Source organism: Arachis ipaensis, chromosome B6, assembly GCF_059453495.1.
Source record: "Arachis ipaensis isolate K30076 ecotype BB chromosome B6, ASM5945349v1, whole genome shotgun sequence".
In the NCBI taxonomy this organism is placed as follows: domain Eukaryota; kingdom Viridiplantae; phylum Streptophyta; class Magnoliopsida; order Fabales; family Fabaceae; genus Arachis; species Arachis ipaensis.
Genome location: NC_142441.1, coordinates 113,967,921 through 113,989,017, shown reverse-complemented (window position 1 = coordinate 113,989,017; position 21,097 = coordinate 113,967,921). Strand labels below are relative to the sequence as shown.

The 21,097-nt window shown below is 38.9% G+C and overlaps 2 protein-coding genes across 2 annotated transcripts; one reads left to right on the top strand and one right to left on the bottom strand.

Annotated features, from left to right (window-relative positions):
• Nucleotides 1–9,695: 9,695 nt before the first annotated feature.
• LOC148562370 (uncharacterized) lies at nt 9,696–14,402 on the bottom strand. Its single transcript, XM_088490870.1, has 4 exons — nt 12,797–14,402; nt 12,102–12,670; nt 10,942–11,816; nt 9,696–10,293 (listed from the first exon to the last, which is right to left on the bottom strand). Exons 1-4 carry the CDS (start codon nt 14,400–14,402, stop codon nt 9,696–9,698), a joined length of 3,648 nt encoding a protein of 1,215 aa, XP_088346996.1.
• Nucleotides 14,403–16,508: 2,106 nt separating this feature from the next.
• LOC107604710 (E3 ubiquitin-protein ligase At1g12760) lies at nt 16,509–20,344 on the top strand. Its single transcript, XM_016306361.3, has 4 exons — nt 16,509–17,302; nt 18,510–18,629; nt 18,859–19,153; nt 19,741–20,344. The coding sequence occupies exons 1-4, from the start codon at nt 16,866–16,868 to the stop codon at nt 19,900–19,902; spliced, it is 1,014 nt and encodes a 337-aa protein (XP_016161847.1). The 5' UTR covers nt 16,509–16,865; the 3' UTR covers nt 19,903–20,344.
• The last annotated feature ends 753 nt before the right edge of the window (nt 20,345–21,097 follow it).

Genomic DNA, 21,097 nt, shown 5'->3' with positions numbered 1-21,097 from the left:
TTAACTATGAAAATATGTTAATAAAAGTTTTATTAAAAATAATATTTTTAACATATAAGTAATTGTAAAAAAAAGTTTAAATTTTATTTTGATAAATATTGGCCATAAAAAATAATTTGTTAGAAAAATTTGAGAATATATTTTTTGTGATACTTATTAACCGTCAAAATACTATTTATTTTTACACTTATTGACAATAAAAAAATTCTCAACAAAAAATTTTTAACAAAGAATGAGATGAGATCTTGAAACTGAAGAATAAACTGAAATTTTAAAGATGAAGAATGAGTAGTATGATCCTAAACTGAGAACAGTGTGATGCCAAAATTGACGGAGCTCAACGAAAAAAATGAATAATAGAGTATGTTCGTTGTAAACAAATAAGTGTCAAAATTGAGGAATAATTTTCTACAATCAAATTATAAATAAAAAATTAAAACATAAAAAATTTGACATTTGTAATATTTATCAAAAATATATATTAATTTTTACATTAACTATGGTTGTTAAAAAAATCATGTTAAAATAGCTCTCTTTTCTTGTAATGTAAGATGCATATTTAAATTTTTATACGTATCTTATTAATAGTATAAACGAAATATATATATTATCTAAATGTGTTTATATGAATTTTTTTTATATTGTATTATTAGATATAAAATCTTTTATGATGAATCAAACTATATGTTAAATACTTCTATGATTATTTACAAAACGACATCCGTAACGTTTTATATTTTTACAACTAAAATAATAATTTTTAATACAACGTTTTGTCTTTTAATAATTAAAATAATATTTTTTATTATAAAACATCAATAACATTTGTTCTTTTATAATTAAAAATATTTTTTTATATTACAAAATATTAACACCACAACTATATAAAACATTAAAATAATTAAATATTTTTGTATTTTATATTAAAATTATTCATATATAAAACTTTTAGTCTGTCCACATCCATATATAACTATTATATTTATTTATAAAAAAAATCCGACTTTTATTGAAGTGAGTCTTACCCACCAGGCCACCACGCACTCACCTACTCTCTCTCAAAGTCTAATACTTGGTCTGATATGTTCATCTCCTATTTGGATTCTTGAATTAGTTAAGAATTTGATAATGTTATGTTGTTATGTTTTAGCTTGAGCACCAAAGCCTCCTTAGCTAGTTAGCTAGCGGTAGTGATGGCAATACCACTCGAATTTGTGGATATTTATCCTACTCTTATTCGTTCGGAGCAGATAATTTTTTGTCTCGCATCGGGGTGGGATTTTAGTGGATTAGGTTCTTGAGAGGGGCGGGACGGAGTCGGATTTAGGTAATATCCGTCTTTACTCGCCCCGCTATAGATAATATATATAATTTTAATATATAATATGTTAATATATGTAAAATAATTAGTAAATGATTAATAATATTGTATCATATTTAAATTTTTACATTAATTTATATTATGTATGTGATGATAGTTATATAAATTTAAAAATTTAATTTTATTGATTTTAATAATTATAGGGACGGATAGGAGCGGGGCGAGTACCTGCAGGGACGAGTTAGAGTTCAACTTTTTACTACTCACAGATAGAAGTGGAGCGGATTCTATACAGGTTATTGTACAGCGAAGCAAAGTCGAATAGACCAAAAACCCGCCCCGTTGCCACCCTAGCTAGTGATATCACATATGTGGGTTATATTATTAACTACTATAAGGTGATAAGGTGACAGATGTTCGAATCATATTTCGATATCAGTATTTTGTAAATAAATGTAATTATATTATGAAAATAAAAAATGTTTTATAAACGCAAAAAAATTAATTACTATATATTTATATATAGTATTTCATAATTTTAATAAAGTAATTAATTATCTATTTAATCTGTCATAACATAATAATTAAATATTTTACAATAATAAAATCAATTGTTTTTATAAATATCTATAATTATATGATAATTTATTAGTAGGTGATTAATTTTTGTGTATATATAAAAGTATAAAACTATAAAAAATAAGTATGCTGGTTATTATATACTTTTATGTTGTTAGTATTTTTTGCAACCGATTATTATTATTATTATTATTATTATTATTATTATTATTATTATTATTATTATTATTATTATTATTATTATTATTATTTCAAATAATAATCGAGTTAATGCTAAAGAAAAATAATGATTTTGTGAAAAACAACTACATCAACAAAGTAAGTGTACCCAAAAGAAACTCCAATAACAATATAATATTTTACCAGATTCTTTTAATAACATAATTAGACTAGCTAGTAGTTTTAGCTAGATACTAATAATAGTAATAAAAAAACTGCATAGTATTAAGATAAGGACATAAAGTAACAAAATTGAAGGCCGGAATTGAAAGCCTGAATTAATGAATGAATGGTGTTACAAAGGTCAAAGGAACGAGTTGAGAGGAGTCCGTGAATACTAGAATATAATTGTGAATTTGTGACAGCAAAAATGTCAACAAGAGTAGCTACTTGGTGTAACAACAACAACAGCACCGGTACCACGGTTTTGATCCATTTCAAGTTTCAACCAATCACAAATTCCAGACCCTATCATATATGCGCACACAAGACCAACCATCAACAACCCCCCATGCCCCATCATTCAACTTGAATGTTTTCTTTCTAACCACCTATTTTGTATTATTAATAAATTACTTAATAATTATGCAATAATATTATATATGCTATATTTAGTTTTAATAAATTGGTAGTATATGTACTTTTTATAGAATAATCTAATCAATAGTTTTTTTTATATAATTACGGAAATTTATACCTATATATGATAATAGGTAATTCCACATATTAAATATACCAATAATGTATGAAAATTGACTTGTTATGGATAGATTTTGAGGTCATTGTACAGACAGTATAATCATGTAAGCATTTTTTTTAAACATTTTTTTTTTTTTGTAATGTAGACCCAAGAGTTTGTTTTCCGGCAATAGTTACAGTAATACTAATATTATACATAAATTGTTTAATTAATCGATTGGTAATATACCCATAAATCTATTTATAAAGTTTTTAACTATTAAATATGGTTTAAATATTTTTATATATTAACATAATAATAACACACAATGAGAGACTTGTATAAAATAAAACATTGAGAATGTATATATAGTTGTATACATGTTAAACTTAAGGGAACACTCAAATAAATATGCTTATTTTATTTTTTATTAAAGATATTTTTGTGTTCTATTTTAATTAGTTTATGTATAATTTATTTGATATTCTTCGTTATATATTATTAAATTTTTTAAAAGATTTTCTTTTCAAAAACAATAAAAAATATTTAGATTAGACTAAAACTAAACAGATATTAGATTAATTATTAGATTTTTTCTGAAATTATTTATATAAAAAATATGTCACACTCATTAATCAATATATATATATATATATATATATATATAAAACAATTACTATATTATTATTATATTATAGATTAAAATTCACTAATTTAAATTTGTTTTTATTTTTAATATAAGCATTAGAAATAAATAAAATTTTTATAATGAGATGTAGTATAACAAAATATTAATTAATTTTTAAAAAAATTCAAAAAAATAGTTTTTTTTTTCTAATAACGTGTTATCAAAAAATTAACATTATAAAAAAATTAACATTATAAAAGCTAATTTCAATCAATACGATATAATAGGTTATTAAATATACTTAATACAAAACACATTGAATATAAATTTTTGTTGATACAATCCACACCAATCAGATTGAATTTGATATCCGTACTTTTTATGTTTGGATCGTATATCAAATATATTTGTAAAATAAAAAATATTAAAAATTTTATTTTTAAATATATTTACTTCTAAGAACACTTTTATGTTTATTTTTTTCAAAAAGTTTTAACTTTTAGAATTTTTTTTGAAATTTTTTAAATTTTTTTAAAATTAATTAATATTATATATATTTTGTTACACAACATCACATCTAGTTATAAAAATTTTATTTATTTTTAATACTTATATTAAAAATGAAAACAAATTTAAATTAGTGAATTTTAATCTATAATGTAATAATAATATAGTAATTGTTTTATATATCGCACGAATAAATTTTTTTTTTATTTGTTGCTTTTTGATGGGTGTGACAATTTTAGAAAAAAAAATTAATAGTTAATCTATTATCTTTTTAGTTTTAGTCCAATTTAAATATTTTTTTATTATTTTTGAAAAGAAAATTTTTTAAAAAATTTAATAATATGTGATAAAAAATACCAAATAAATTATACAATAATCAATTAAAATATAACACAAAAATATCTTTAATAAAAGATAAAATAAACATCTTTATTTGAGTGATTTTCTAAAATAAGTCATGGGGAGATACATATATAATTTTCTTTTTTTTTTTTTTTACTTTTCAGAAGACACAAATCTAAAAAATTTTATAAATTAATTTAAAAGAAAATATTATTGACGTTTTATAAAATTTTTTAGATTTGTGTCTTCTGAAAAGTAAAAAAAAAATTATAGTAGAGTAAAACTTACCTGAAACCAAATAACATAATGTAACACACATCTTTGATCAATATTAAAAAAATTAGCCTAATTATGTACATAAAATCCTAAAAAATATAGTTCTATCTTTTTTAATTAAGTTAGCTTTAAAATACCAATAATACTTTTTCATATGCTGCTTTTAATCTAAAATCCTAGAAAAAAATTGATTTAAAATATTATAATATTATTATATTGGCACTAGGGGTGGAAACAGGTCAGGCCAGATCAGGCTTTACTCTTAACAGTCCAGGCCTGTAATAGAGTATATTGGCCTTAGCCTGGCCTGTAGCCTGGTATAGGTTTTTTAATGAGTATTGAGCCTGGCCTGTTGTTAAATCTGGCCTGGCCTGAAGCCTGTCAATAGACCTGTTTTTTTTAATAATAATTAAATTTAAGATATAATTTAATTTTTAAAATTATAAAATATAAAATAATAAATTTATGAATAATATTAATACAAAATACACATATATTATTAAAGAGACAAATAGCTGAGTGGATAAAGGTATTTTTTATAAGATAGAAGACCCAAGTTCAAATCCTTCCAGGCTCAGGCCGGCATTGGCACAACACTTTATTTAAATATTCTTTTTATAAAGTATTTTAAAGTATATAAAAATATACTCCTATTATAAAAAGAATATTTAAAAAGTCATTAAATTTTTATATGTTATTAAAATTTAATAAATACAAGTACATTTTTATATGTTATTTTTAATTCAATGTACTAATAGGAGTTAAAATTAATTTATATTTAATAATTTTATACTAAAATTAATTTGTTATAATCTTGTTTTATACTTTTTTTTTTAGTATATTTTTTTATATTATATAATATTTTTTTAATATCTTATTGTACAGTGTGTAATTCGAATCAACATCATTCGAATTATATAGAACTTGACACTTGGGAGTAATTCGAACCAGTTCAATTCGAATTATGTTAAATTCACGTGTGATAGTAATTCGAATTGCATCAATTTAAATTATGTATGTTTCACGTTTGCATGTAATTCGAAGTTGCATGATTCGAATTACATTCAAGTCAAGTTCGAAACTTAATTTAGTTTTTTACCATATATATATATATATATAATATGTTTATCCAAGTAATAAAAACTAAAATAGTTTAGAGTATGTAATCAAGCAACTTCTCGTAATATGATAGAGACAGATATACATAATGTTTATCCAAGTAAAAACTAAAATAGTTGAGAGTATATAATTAAGCAACTTCTCGTAAATATATATATATATATATGTTCGGTAGGTCGTTTGCTGAACGGTTCGGGTTGTGATCCGGGATGATGGTAGGGGTTCGTCAAGTCGTGGACTGCCAGTCAGCGGTACGCGAGGTCCCGAGTACTTCGCGTGAGAGGGGGGTGCCACCTGCAAAGACACTCCGACGCTCTTGTCAGTAAGGTGTGCAGGCGGAAAGGGTGATAGAGTATATGACGTACCTCTGGGGAAGAGTAAATCTTCCCCTTATATATTGTCAGAGGTGGGCCCTGTGAAGGCAGGCCCACTATTCCCGAGACGTTTCCTTCACAGCTAAGGGTAGCTGTTACGGACGCGTGTCCGGGTCGGTGACGGAGCGCCCTGCCCCCCGACCGTTCGGGTCGGGTGGAGCTCGGGTCGGCCCAAGCCAGCAGAAGGTTTGGACCGGGCCGTAACAGTGCCCCCACGCGCCAGTGGTAGCCGTGAGGACTATTGGTGGCTCGTTTGTCTTCTTTCTCCACACGTCGTCAGATCGGCCGCTCGTGGGGGGAACGTGCCCCCTGCGCGCGTGTCTTTTGGTTACTAAGGTAACCGCTCATCGCTTCGTTCTCCGTGTTGAGCATTGAATGCTCATAATGGGTTGGGAAACCCCGCATGCAAAGACCATTTTGCCCCCAGTCTTTCGCGCTTCCTGGGAGGCAGTTTTAAATAGTTTATCTCCCACTTTTCTTCTTTTTTACGCTCTTGCCTCTCCCATTTCCTTGCTATCTCCTTCTTCTTCTCTCAGAAGTTCCAGAGTGTCGCTGCAATTTCTACGAACATCTTCCTCTTGTCCTTCTAGTTTTTAACAAAATCCAGGTAATCCTCGGACCTTCCTTTTCTTCGTTCTGGCATTGTATGCTTGTTGTTTGTGTATGTTTGTTTTTGCTGCCTTATTTGGGTTTTGTTGCTACATGGCTTTCTGATGATAGGTAGAGTATTAGGGGAGGGGTACCATTCCAGGATAGATTTTTAGGTGGCTTGCTTGGTTCATACTTGATTTTAACTGTTCAGTAGGACGAATCATAGCTTCTGGGTATTTTCTGGGCTCCCGATCTCGTAGACTAACGGAATGGTACCCCGCTGTAGGTATGCCTCGTGTCGTCTCCCGGGCTTCCCCTTCCGCGGCGAGCTATGATCCGTACGCTTGGGTAACCTCGGATGTAAAGGATTCGCCAAACCAGATGGATCTGGCGGAGTTGACGGAGTTCCGGCAGGCCGGGTACTTGTGCGGGGGAACAGACGAAGAGGCCAATTATGAGACCTTCGTGCCTGCCCCCCATGAGCGATTGCACGAGGTCAATCTTCATTCTCCCCGAATTGCCAACTGGATTTGGTTTTACAAATCCATGTTCACCCAGGTTGGGGTTCGCATTCCATTTTCCGAATTCCAGATGTCGCTCTTGAATCGGATATCCGTGTCTCCATCACAGCTCCATCCGAACAGTTGGGCTTCCATCCGCTGTTTTGAGATGGTTTGCGAGTATCTCAAGCTGTCGGTGTCGGTGGATGTCTTCCTTTTCTTCTTCAACCTTACCAACCCTTCCAAACAAGGGAAGGCGAGGAAAGGGTTCCTTTCTTTCTGGTCTGCCCAGGGTAGGAGAATATTTGGTCTGTTCGAGGACTCCTACCATGGGTTTAAAGATAAGTTTTTCAAAGTCCGTCCCGTTAGAGGTCGCCATCCCTTTTGGTTATCCTTGGAGGGGGAGCGCCTCATCCCCACTTACTGGAGCTTTGGGGCAAGGTAACATATAAGAGAATGTCCTCGGTAGATAAGCAAATAGCCGATGTGCTATTCGCTATTTTTGAAAAGAACCCTGTAAATCCTCATCTCCTTATGGGTGAACGGGAGGCCGCCAGGAGCTATATCCGTGAGTCGTCTTGTTTTCTATTTTTGTGTTGTTTATTATTGTTTGCTTTACACGATCTAACGGCTGATGTGTTTGTTTGTTGCAGTGGAAATGTCTGCTACAGTGACGGGTCTCGAGAACCTGATGAAGGCCTTCTTCGAAGAAAGCGATGATGAGAAAGCTGAGGAAAAGGATGCCGGGAAATCGGTTGGACCTTCTGGGGAGAAGGAGGACCAGACTGAGCCCCCTCCCCAGGATACCGATATGTCCGGTGTGAACCCAGAGGGGGCGCAAGCTTCTTCTCCTCCCGAGATCATCGTTGGCGGGCATTCGCCCTCTGCTCCTCAGGTAGATGACGATGTGGAACTCATCCACACCCCTAAGAGGCGGAGGGCGTCTTCGAGCCCGGAGGGGGCTCTTACCATCATGGAGAGGAATTTCGATGCAACAACTTTTATTGACTCGCAGCTGATCCCTGGGACAGAGGAGCATTTCCATGGGACCGACCTAGCCGGGCAGGCGAGATGGATGTATCGGACTTTGCTCTGGGGGGCCGTGATAGCTCGAAAGACTGAGTTCGAGTTGTCGGGAATGCAAGCCCTCCGGAGGAAGCTCGAGTCTTCTGTCAAAGCAAACAATGACTTCAAGGCGCAGGTTGAGCTGCTCCAGAGTCAGTTGTCTGAGATGGGGGAGAAGCTCAAGGCATCCGAGGAAAAGACGACATCTGCTGAGGAGAAATTGAAGGCTTCCGACGAGACGGTGGCCTGTTTAGCTGAGCGAGAGATGACCTTGGAGAGCCAGCTGAACGCTGCCCAGGGGCGTGTGGCAGCCTTGGAAAAGGAGCGGGACCAAGCTGTGTCGTCAGCTAAAGCCGCTAGGGTCGAGGTCGAGGAGCTCAGGAAGAAGCTGAAAGCGACCAAAGAGCAAGGGAAGAATGCGATTTCTATGACTGAGGACGCCCTGAAGGCTCAAGTGAAGATCGTGGCACCAGACTTTGACACCTCGGCTATTGGGGTCTTCAAAATGATCCAAGACGGCAAGATTGTCGACATGCCTAGGAAGTGACTTCTTATAACTTAAACATTTTGATGTAGATTTGTTGAACGTTTGTTGCGTGTTTTGTAATTTGATACTCCGTAACATTTATGTTAGGTTAGTCGTTTGGCCGAGTGGCCGTTACTATCTTTCGCCTTGCTCGTCGTATTATTTTTGTTACCGCCTTTTCGTGGTGGGCTTATTGCTTGTGCCCGTTTTGTCGTTTTTACGTTGGTAACGATTCGGACCGATTTGGTCATGTTGTCGCCGTGTTAATTATGGCTATGGTCCATTTGGCTCTCGGGGTGATCACTCCCGGGCTGCCGTTTTAGGACGCAATCGTGTGAAACGCGTATTGGGAAGCAACAGGTAAGTAGGAGAATGTTTTGACAAGTGAGAATTAATCATCAGCTAGGCAAGCTTGTTAATATGGCAAGTATTCAATAAGAGTAAATAGCTAAAAAGTGACTAAAAATTAACATGTGAACAGAGTAAGCATACATAAGTCCGTTAGGCCTCCTAGTCGGTTTACCCGAGTCAGGAGTAGAACCTTCTCAGGTTACCTACATTCCATGTTCTAGGAATTTCTTTGCTGTCAAGTCTCTCGAGCTTGTAGGCACCCTTGCCAAGCACCTCTCTAATTCTGTAGGGACCTTCCCAATTTGCCGCCAGCTTTCCTTCCCCAGGAGTCGGCAGACCGACGTCGTTGCGTCGCAGGACGAGGTCTCTTTCCCCAAAATCCCTCCTGAGGACTCTAGCGTTGTAGCCCAGGGTTATTCTTTGTTTCAATGCTGTTTCTGACAAATGGGCCATCTCCCTCGTCTCCTCAACCAGGTCCTTTTCTACCGCTTCGTCCACACCTGCGAGCAGAAGCCGCGGTTTCGGTTCGCCGATTTCGATGGGTATCACGGCGTCGACCCCGTACGTTAGGCGAAAAGGGGTTTCCCCCGTAACGCTTTGCTCGGTTGTTCGGTAGGATCACAGGACCGAAGCGAGCTCGTCGGCCCATGCGCCTTTCTTGTTGTCTAGGCGTTTCTTGAGGCCAAGTAAGATGACCTTGTTTGCGGACTCTACCTGTCCGTTCGTCTGGGGGTGTTCAACTGAGGAAAATTTTTGCTTTACCCCTAGGCCGGTGAGGAACTCCGTGAATTTCTTGTCAGTGAATTGTGTTCCATTATCCGAGATGACGACCTCCGGGATGCCGAACCGGGTTATCACCTGTCTCCACATGAACTTCCTGCAGTTAGAGGAAGATATGCTGGCCAGCGGCTCAGCCTCTATCCATTTGGTGTTGTAATCGATGGCCACTATAAGATATTTGACCTGTCCTGGGCCAACCGGGAAGGGTCCTAGAAGGTCGACTCCCCATTGAGCGAAAGGTCGTGTAGTCGTCAGAAGGCTCAGCTCGGAGGCCGGCGCCTTGTGGAAATTGGCGTTTTGTTGACACTTTACGCACTTTCTAACGAATTCCCTGGAGTCCTTCATCATTGATGGCCAGTAGTATCCAGCTCGGATGAGCTTCCTCGCTAGGGCTTTGCCCCCGATATGGTGGCCGCAACATCCCTCGTGGACTTCTCTAAGTACGTAGTCCGTCTGGTCGGGGTGCAAGCACTTCAATAGGGGCTGGCTGAGCCCCTTTCTGAACAGTTGCCCTTGTATGATTGCATATCTGGCCGCCTCCCTTCTCAATGTTTTGGCCGCCTTCTCATCGTCAGGCAACTTGCCGAATTCCAGGAAGTTTATGATGGGGTCCAACCACGAGGGGCTTGACTCCGTCAGATGGAGGGCGATCGTTGGCTCCTTCACCATGCCCTGGATGAGAGACCGGTTACCCGCTCCTGGCTTCGTGCTCGCTAGTTTGGACAGGTGGTCCGCCCGTGTGTTCCTTTCTCTTGGGACGTGTTGGATCGTGACCTCTTGGAACTGACTTGTCATTTCTTTAACCTTTTCCAAGTATTTTTGCAGGAGAGGGTCCCGGGCTTGATAGCTTCCGTTTACTTGGGAGGTGACGACCTGTGAGTCACTGCATACTTCGATCTTCGTTGCTCCGACTTCCCGAGCTAGTATTAGTCCGCTTAGGAGAGCTTCATATTCCGCCTGATTGTTCGACACAGGGAACTCGAACTTGGTCGATTACTCGTAGATGACTCCTGTCGGGCTTTCTAAGATGACCCCGGCTCCCCCGAACGTTTGGTTGGAGGCCCCGTCCACGTGGAGCCTCCACCGTGTGCCCGTTTCCTCGGGGGGATCACCCGTGACCTCAACCAAGAAGTCTGCCATTGCTTGGGCCTTGATTGCGTGCCGGGGCTCATACTGCAAGTCATATTGGGAGAGCTCGATGGCCCAGGTCATCATCCTACCAGCTAAATCAGGTTTTTGGAGTACTTGGCGAATTGCCTGGTCCGTCCTCATGACTATACGGTGACCCTGGAAGTATTGCCTTAACCTTCGGGAGGAAGTTAGGAGTGTCAACGCCAGTTTTTTCAGTTTGTTGTACCTCAGCTCGGCTCCTTGTAGAGCCCTACTCACGAAGTAGATCGGCTGCTGAGCTTTCCCTTCTTCTCTTACAAGCACCGCTGCAAGTGCTTCCTCTGTTACTGCCAGGTAGAGGTAGAGTGATTCTCCGGCCTTGGGCTTCCCGAGCACCGGAGGCGCTGCTAGGATCTCCTTGAAGTGGTTGAATGCCTCCTCGCACGCCGGGATCCATTCGAATGCTATTCTCTTTTTCATCAGATTGAAGAAGGGCAGGGCTTTTGCTGCCGATGCACCGAGGAAACGGGATAATGCCGTCAGTCTCCCCGCCAATCGTTGGACATCTTTGATACAACCCGGGCTCTTCATCTGGAGAATCGCTTGGCACTTCTCGGGGTTGGCTTCTACTCCTCTTTGGGTGATCATGAATCCCAGGAACTTTTCGGCCTCCATGGCAAAGGCGCATTTGAGCGGGTTAAGCCTCATGCTGTGTTGCCGGAGGGACGCAAATACGCCCCCCAGGTCGCTCAGGAGATCGTCTGGTCGTGTGGTTTTTGCGAGGATGTCGTCCACGTAGACTTCCACTGTCTTGCCTATAAGCTCACTGAATATCTTGTTCATCAATCTCTGGTATGTGGCGCCAGCATTTTTCAGACCAAGTGGCATTACTTTGTAGCAATAGGTCCCTCCTGGCGTTATGAACGCCGTTTTTTCCTCGTCGGGTCGGTGCATCGGTATCTGGTTGTACCCAGAATAGGCGTCCATGAAGCTCAGATACCGGTACCCCGCCGCTGCGTCGACGAGTGCGTCAATGTTGGGCAGGGGGTAGCAGTCCTTAGGACATGCCTTATTGAGGTCAGAGTAGTCTACACACATTCTCCACCTCCCATTGTGTTTCTTCACCAAAACTACGTTCGACAGCCAGGTCGAGTAGTCCAATTCCCGGATGAACCCTGCTTCAAGGAGGCTGGCCGCCTGCCTGGCCACCTCCTCTGCCCTTTCCTGTGACATCTTTCTCTTCCTCTGGGCCACTGGCTTGGCTTCTGGTTTGACGGCCAGATGGTGTGACAGGAGCTGGGGATCTATCCCTAGCATGTCGGCTGGCGTCCAAGCGAAGAGGTCGGCATTGGCTCTGATCATCTCCATCAGAGGCTCCTTTAATTCATGGGGAAGGTTTCTGTTTATGAACATGAACTTCTCGTCCCCATCACCAACCCTAAATTTTTCCAAATCCCCTTCTGGCTCAGGTCTGGGCTTATCTTCTATTCTGGCGTCCAGGTCGGCGAGGAAAACTCCTGAAGCTTCTTTGGACTTTTTCCTGAGAGAGAGGGTGGCGTGGTCGCAGGCGACCGCCGTTTCCAAGTCTCCTCTGATGGATCCTACGGATCCGTCATCAGCAACAAACTTCATCACGAGCAGCTTCGTACTAATGGCAGCCCCCAGGTCGTTGATGGTTTTCCTCCCCGAGATAATGTTGTAAGCTGTGGAATCTCGTAAGATTACAAAATCGGCCATCACAGTCCTTCGCCTTTGCCCTTGCCCCACGGAGGTCGGGAGCGAGATGATTCCATCCGGCTTGATGAAGTGGTCTCCCAATCCTACCACACCGTGCTGGTGGGTCGCCAGATCAGCATCTCGTAGTCCCAGGACATCAAAAACGTTTTGAAACATGATGTTCGAGTCTGCCCCCGTATCCACCAGGATCCGCTTGACGAGGCCGGTTCCGACCCTGGCCGTGATGACCATGGGGGGACTTTCCGGCATCTCGTCGAACCATTGGTCTTCGGGACCGAAGGGGATGGATGGGAGTCCCCGGGAGCTTCTGGCAGACGAGGAGGAGACCGCGAGGACCTTGGCATCTTTTTTCTGTGCCGATTTCGACCTTGGGGCAGAGTTTCTCGCTGTTACTACGTTCACCACCGTGAGACCGTGGTCGTCCCCCTCTGGTTCTCGGCGTTGTCTTGCCGCCCGGGAGCTGTCCTCGCCTTCGTGATCCCGATTGCGTCTCCTCGGCTCCCTTATAAGATGGGAGAAGTCGGCAAGTTTTCCATCCCTGATTGCCTGCTCCAGGGCGTCTTTTAGGTCGAAGCAGTCTTGGGTTTTGTGTCCGTATCCCTTATGATATTCGTAGTAGAGGCTCTTGTCTCCCCCCGTCCTGCCCTTCAGAGGTCGGAGTTTCTTCAGTATCCCCTTTTCTGCTATCTGTTGGTAGACTTCCGTGATCGGTGCCGTGAGGGGGGTGTAATTGGTGAATTTCCCGACTCGGGAGAATGGCTTCGAGGCTTTGCTTGGGCCGCCGTCCCTGGCGTGTTCCCTGGCGTGTTCCCTTGGTTTTTCTCTGCCTTCGTAGTGCCGGGCTTGGTTGTAGGCGGGCTGCCGTTTATTGGCAGCCACGACCCGGCTTACTTCCTCGTCGTTGATATATTCCTTAGCCACGCACTGGATCTCCTGCATTGTCCAGACTGGCTTTGTAGTAAGGTGCTTCCTGAAGTCCTCATTCAGGAGCCCATTCGTCAAGCATAAACTCGCCACTGAGTCCGTCAAACCGTCAATTTTCAAGCACTCGTCGTTGAAACGGTCCAAGTATTTCCTGGTCGGCTCCCTGGCTTTTTGGGTCACCCCTAGCAAATTGATCGGGTGCTTGGCTTTGGCGATTCTGGTTGTGAATTGAGCCAGGAGGGCATGGCTGATATCGGAGAATTGGGTCACCGAGTCCTGCGGGAGGTTATTGAACCACCGTATTGCAGATCCCGCCAGAGTGACCGGGAAAGTGCGGCACCTTACCTCATCTCCTACTCCTTTTAAGTTCATCCTGGCCTCGAAGGCCGTTAGATGCTCCAAGGGGTCCTGCGTTCCATCATACCTCATGTCCGTCGGCTTGTCAAAATGTTTTGGCAGCCGGACCTCGAGTATGGAACGGTGGAATGGGGTGGCCCCAATTATCACGTGTCCTCGGGTGTTCGTTCTCCCATCGTCGTTCTCCCGACGAGCGTCTTCGTCCTCTCGGTTTGTGGTACGCCGCCCTTCGCGCCTGGCGTAAATGACGGGGTCATGGCGCCTTCTCGCGCGCCCTCTTTCCTCGGTGCTTTCTGATTCGCCTTGAGGGCTAGGTGTGCGCCGGGAGCGGCTCCTGGAGAGATAGCGTGAGTGACTCTGTTCCGGGGTGCGCTGGTCGCGTTCTCTGTCCGCCAATCGGCGCTCTAAGTCTTGCATTCTATGGCGTAGCTCTTGCACTATTCTGGCGTGGTTGTCGCCAGTCCCCCGAAAGGGCGTCTCTCATGCGCCTGGGTTGCGTCCCTCAGGGGGATCTTGGATGTTGTCGGGTTCCCGTCCCGGCGGCATCGCCTCCGGGTACGGCCTCGCGGCTTGCCTCCGTTTCGACTAGCACGAAGTCCATGGACGAGTCCCCACAGACGGCGCCAATGTTCGGTAGGTCGTTTGCTGAATGGTTCGGGTTGTGATTCGGGATGATGGTAGGGGCTCGTCAAGTCGTGGACTGCCGGTCAGCGGTACGCAAGGTCCCGAGTACTTCGCGTGAGAGGGGGTGCCACCTGCAAAGACATTCCGACGCTCTTGTCAGTAAGGTGTGCAGGCGAAAAGGGTGATAGAGTATATGACGTACCTCTGGAGAAGAGTAAATCTTCCCCTTATATATTGTCAGAGGTGGGCCCTGTGAAGGCAGGCCCACTATTCCCGAGACGTTTCCTTCACAGCTAAGAGTGAGCTGTTACGGACGCGTGTCCGGGTCGGTGACGGAGCGTCCTGCCCCCGACCGTTCGGGTCGGATGGAGCTCGGGTCGGCCCAAGCTAGCGGAAGGTTTGGACCGGACCGTAACAATATGTATATATATCATAATAATATGGTATAATAAAAGAAATTAAGAATTGCATGTAGAATCTCAAATTTTAATGAGATATACCTGAGATCTCCAGTAAAACATGAATAATTTAACTCCAAAATAGAGACTTATATGACTAAAATAAAGATAGAAATTAAAATTTTAGTAACATTTATTTTTAAAAAATATTTTCATTCGACTTTTAATTTCTAAATCTATTCCTCAGTGTAAGGTAGAGGTAAACACTTGGAGCAAATTTGAAAAGCTTTGACACTATTGACTTTAGCTCCGCTTTTATTTGTTCAGTGATGAGAGAGAGAGAAATCAGCCCATGTAAAATTTTCTATTTTTAAGTAAAATATAAGAATATACAAAAAAAAATATCAATAATAAAATATGAAAAGAATAAAAATAATATATTTAAAAAAAAAAAGGTAAATTATGAAAAAAAATATATTAAAAAAATTACAGTGTTATGATTGAAAAATTTTAATATTATTTTTGTTTTTGATAACTTTTAATTAGTCGAAATTTTTTCATATTATCTTTAAAAAATTTCGTGTTATTTTTTTAATAAATTCTATACCATTCAACCTCTATCTTTTTTTTTTCTTTATCATTGTTATTATATTCTTCTTTTTCATCTTTTGTCTTTTTGTATTTTTTTTTTGTTTTCACCCTCTTAAAAAAATCAAATAAAAAAGATAAAAAAACATAAAAAAATACTACAATAATACAAAAAAAAAGAAGAGAAATAAAAGAAAAGATAGCAACAACAATAGCAAAAAATGACAAAAAAAAATGAAAAATAAATATGAAAGAAGAAAAAAAGTGTGTAATTTATATACATTTTATGAGAATAATTTTTGTTAAGTTTATGTCAATTTGATTGACAAAACTATTTGAATATATAGCACAACTCAATTAATACATAATTCATAATTTATTATGTGTAAGAGATGATAAAAAAAGAGCCAATAAGTTATAGTTCAAATGGCATAATTTTTTCATATTAAATTAAGAGGTTATGAGTTCGAGTCTCCTATCTTTGGTTAAAAAAAAATAATAAAAGAGTATGGTCTCAGACCGACTTGGCTTGTCCAGACTTAAATTATTAAGTCAGACTCAATTTATGAAATAACTTATTCGACTTGTTAGGTTGATTTAAGTCTGTCATGATATATAAATACATTATTTTATTATAATTTTATATTAAAAATATAATAGTGATAATTTAAACTTATATAATCTATTTTATTTAAAATTTTTATTCATTTGACTATTTATTTTTTTAATTATATATATATATATATATATATATATATATATATATATTAAAATATATTTATTATCTTTAATTTTACTTGATTATTTATTTATTTTATATTATTTTTTTTTTAAATCATCAAGATTTTTAACAAGTTTTAAATTACTAAAATTAGGCCAAATTTATCAACAATTTAGACTTAATATTGAGGCCAAGTTGAGGACAACAAATCTTATTATAAGCGTAGTCCTGTTTTCCTTCCTAATTCCGTGGTAGTGTAGTGAAATTAATTAGAATAAGAAAACCGTCGTAGTCAGGATGCGACATCGTTTAACCCGCTTCGTGTAAAGTGCTACCACCAACAACACCACCACACAACGCACGCCCTCGCTGAAATTCTGTTTGTGCCTTCACCAGAATCATCACCCCCCTTTACTACTCTTTTAACTCATTACTCTCTAGTTTCCACCATCACCACCCACTCCTTTCTAGTACTAACGCTTTTCCTTCTTTTTCTATTCAAACTCTCTCCACAAACACAAACGCACCCTCACCCTTTCTCTCTCTAACATGGACCACCAGTACCGCCACGTCATCAGTGCCGGAGCCAGCGATCCCATGCTCCGGACCTCCACTCTACGCACCACCACCTTCTCCTTCCCCCTAGCTCGCTACACCACCCGCCTCATCGCAGCCGACCGCCGCCGCATGCTCCTCGCCGACTGCGCTGACCGCCGATCCGACGACGGCCTCGACGCTTCCGACGATGACGATGGCGGAGGATGCGCGTACTCCAGGCCCGTCCTCGTGTTGGACTTGGTGTGGAACCTGGCTTTCGTCGTCGTGGCTGCCGGCGTGCTCCTCTCCACGCTCCGGGAGCGGCCAGCGACGCCGCTGAGGCTGTGGCTCTGTGGCTACGCGTTCGAGTGCGTGCTCCATATTTGCTTCGTGTTCTTCGAGTATCGCAGGAGAATCGGGGATCCTTCGCTGTCTCAGAGTCCGTACAGGTAACTCTATTGAATTGATAGATACTAAGATTAGGTTTTTATTTTTCTGGCTATGGTGAAATTTTTAGTTAATTGATATTTAATTATTTACTCAGTTATTTTTCAATGGATTTTTTAAATTTAAAAAAAAAAGAGAGAGAGAAAAATCCTGGTTAGATATTAAAGTTTGAATCTTTGGCTGCATGTTAGAGGAAGCTGATATTTCTTAAACGAGAGGGGATAGGGTGGATGATTAAGGAGAATATTTTAACCTTTAATTTGTGTGTGATGATTATCATTTTAGTGATCACTGAGAGTTATGTCTTGGTTTTATTTAGAAATTCTAGGTATTCAATCTCCTCTACTACGCAGTTTATACTTTATTGGCCTTGAATTCAAATGTGCTATCAGGTCGTGCAATTTTGTTATTTAAACTATTAATTGGTCTAAAAATGACACAGTAACCATTTTTTTAAGCTGATGATGAATTTGAAAGTACACAGTTAGTTATTCCGTTTTGCATGGATTAACATATTTGTAACTGGCTTAAACAGTATAATAGGTTAGCTTATTTTGTTAAAGTTCGTTTTTTCTAGTCACACTTTATACCAAAGCTTACTACTTGAATGCATAGTCTGTTAATCTTCAATTCAGTAATCGATTATGTATAATGTATGTACTATGATGAGGAGGTGCTCTGTGGTGTTGTTAGCCATTAGACATTTGATGACATACGATAGTTATGATGAGGATTTAGATCAAAGTATCAGTTGAATTGCAATCATGTATCTAAGTCAGAGCAATGCCACCAGGGTATCGTTATATTAGCGAGGTTTAATGTTTAGTCATATCTACGATGGTAGTTACCTACTAGAATTGCATAATTATTGTGTATTTAAAGGGCTGACTGTCCATGAAGCTTACTTCTGTTTTAACTGTCATTGCAAAATTCTGGAAAAAGAATGAGATGTTGAGTGCTTATTTTAATGTGGATTGTTTGTAAGAATGAAAATGTGGATAGCTCTTGCAAGGTTTCTTTTCTGTAGAATACCCTCATCACCTTCACCAGTTTACATTGTCTTATTTATGTGTTGGGGACTGATGTTCAAAGTGTTATATGGGAAGAAGAATGGTTTTCTATATCCATGTGTGCAGTATGCTTGCCTTTCTATTCCTTTACACTGGCAGATAATTGAATTTGCATTCTACTGTTATTTATTGCTTTCAGCATCCTGAAGAGGTTAGAGCCGGTGAACACTCTGGCATCATCTGTCTGGTGGGTGTTTGGATTTTATTGGATTGTTGTGGGCGGCCAAGCACTACTGGAAGATTCTCCGCAACTTTACTGGTAAGAATAGTTTGAATGTAGACATGATTTATAACAAAACAATATAGCGGATCCTAATTCATATAGTCAACTTCGTTTAATTGGACAAGGTTTAGTTGTATATTTATCACTACTCTAAAAAGTCTGTTCTTTGTTGCTTCATCTTCTAACATAGGTTGATTAGTGTCATCCTTACATAATTTATTGGAAGCTTGGAATACTCAATGGTGTATTTATCACATTGTTGCAGGTTAACAGTGGTGTTTCTAGCCTTTGATGTATTTTTTATTATCTTTTGCATTGGGATGGCATGTATAATTTTCTTTGCCCTCTTTTGCCTTATCCCAATAATAGCATTAGCTTATGCTATAAGAATCAGGGAAGGTGCATCAGAAGAGGATATTAGGTCACTTCCTAAGTATAGGTTTGGCCAATCAAATTTGTTAGTGTTGGTTGATGACAAGAAGAAGCAAATTGTAAAAGCAGAATCGGATTCATACAATGAAAATCATATCAGTGAACTTTTTCTCGAACCAGATGATTCTGTGAGTACATCTTTTCAGATCTCTCATTCAGTCATTCTCTAGTGTTAATATCATTTTATAATCTTATTAGTTGTAACTATGTCCCTTCATGTCAAATTTCTTCCCTTTGGGCAACCTTATTTACTTTGTTATGTCATTTTGGTATCTTTTCTGATATATCCTTTGTTACCCATTTCCATTCCATGATTCTTTGTCTGGTGGATTTGGCTTGTCCATGCTTTAGTTATTCAAAAGAAACTGAGCTTTAGTTGTATCAATTTTTACTTGACAAACTGTTGAAATCTATACTTGGATTGGTCTGGTTTTAAACATGGCTTGTCAAAATTATATAATGCGATGATGTTCTTTTGCTACCCTAACTGTTCATTGATCGTTATTTTGGCCCTAGATAGGTGTTATTTTATCCTTGATTTGTACCTAATATGATTGTGATTATCACTGATTTATTATTCAATCTCACAGTGTTATACTGTTTCTTCTGGGTTTATTTTAAACCCCCTGAAAATTGCTTATTATGTTTTGTTACTTCACATAGTTACAAATCACATGATGACCAGAGAACTAAACTTCTACTGATAATATTGTAGGAATGCTGCATCTGCCTATCCCCCTATGTTGATGGAGCAGAACTGTATCGCCTCCCCTGTACCCATCATTTCCACTGTGGATGCATCAGCCGCTGGCTCCGGACAAAAGCAACTTGCCCGCTCTGCAAATTCAATATCCTTAGAGGCGATACGTTAGTCTAACTCCTTGAAAATAAAAGATTGGAGGAGAAACATAGGTTGCATTATCAGCCGAAAAAGAGCATGATCCGAGGAGAACCAAAGCATTTGCTAATCCACTGACAAGTAGGTGACAAAAAAAAAAAAAAAAAAACAAATAATAAAGAAAAAGAAAGGAAGAGGACGCGTACTTCCTCTCCCATAAAGCTGCCTTCATCTTCTGAGCATAATTTCCTTAGTTCATAGTGGGGTTTGTATATATTGTAAGCCATGTAGAGTGTTCCCCATTACCATGACCACCCCATCATATGATTTGTGCCTTTAAGTTCCTATAATAACATTTTCTGTATAGCAATGCTTCTTGTGTTGAGTAATTTGGCAACAGTAATTTGTCATTTAGGGTTTTGGAGGGGGGAAAGGGAAACATGAACTTTTAGAGTAAATGAAAACTTGGGATTTTGGAGTACACTATTGGATGTACTAAACACATCTATTTGATTGTGAACAAAGCAAAGGATCTTTTAGGATTAACGCGATCATTACATGATTTTCTGCTGCAGATAAGTTTTGCCGGATGATTGAAGGATGGTTATTTTCTCATCCCTTGATATACTGGTAACATTTAGAAAGGAGCATCTAAAAGCCATGTCTTAGGTGTCTCAGCAGTGCATTTCCGTTATCAGTGAAAACTCTCGAAGAGCAGTCATTGAACTTAACAATAGGAGATAACGAGTTAAGCCTCATTTTGATTCTTGAGATTGGCGAGTTGCACTACTGATTTGGTTCCTAACTTTTCAATTGCTACAATTTGGTTCTAGGCGAGTTGCATTCAATTGCTACAATTTGGTTCTCCAGATACAAAAAAGTGCACCATTTTAGTCCCTCCTCAATGTCGTTAGTGAGATAGCTCAAGTCTTATTATGTTGGACATGTTGAAACGACGTTGTACACGTTTTGGCGCTAAAAGAGCACTAAATGATGTCATTTCAGGGTTTGAACAATACTAAAAGGGATGAATATAACGTTTTAGTATTGTTCAAATGCTCAAACGACATTTAGTGCCTTCTTTAATGCCAAAAGGCATACAACGTCGTTTTAATATGTCTAACGTGACAAGACTTGAGCTACGTCACTAACGGTGTTGAATTCCAACAACGGAAGATACACGAGGGACTAAATTAATGCATTTTTTTTAATTTAAGGGACCAAATTGTAACAA

What these genes read in the sequence shown, in the direction of transcription:
- LOC148562370 (XM_088490870.1), bottom strand. Translation starts at nt 14,402, where the DNA reads ATGCAAGACTTAGAGCGCCGATTGGCGGACAGAGAACGCGACCAGCGC. An exon ending in TCTGGCGACCCACCAGCACG is followed by an intron (nt 12,671 to 12,796) that starts GTGTGGTAGGAT and finishes GAGATTCCACAG; the next exon opens with CTTACAACATTATCTCGGGG. An exon ending in CCCGAGGAAACGGGCACACG is followed by an intron (nt 10,294 to 10,941) that starts GTGGAGGCTCCA and finishes CTACGTACTTAG; the next exon opens with AGAAGTCCACGAGGGATGTT.
- LOC107604710 (XM_016306361.3), top strand. Translation starts at nt 16,866, where the DNA reads ATGGACCACCAGTACCGCCACGTCATCAGTGCCGGAGCCAGCGATCCC. An exon ending in CTGTCTCAGAGTCCGTACAG is followed by an intron (nt 17,303 to 18,509) that starts GTAACTCTATTG and finishes TATTGCTTTCAG; the next exon opens with CATCCTGAAGAGGTTAGAGC. An exon ending in TTCTCGAACCAGATGATTCT is followed by an intron (nt 19,154 to 19,740) that starts GTGAGTACATCT and finishes ATAATATTGTAG; the next exon opens with GAATGCTGCATCTGCCTATC.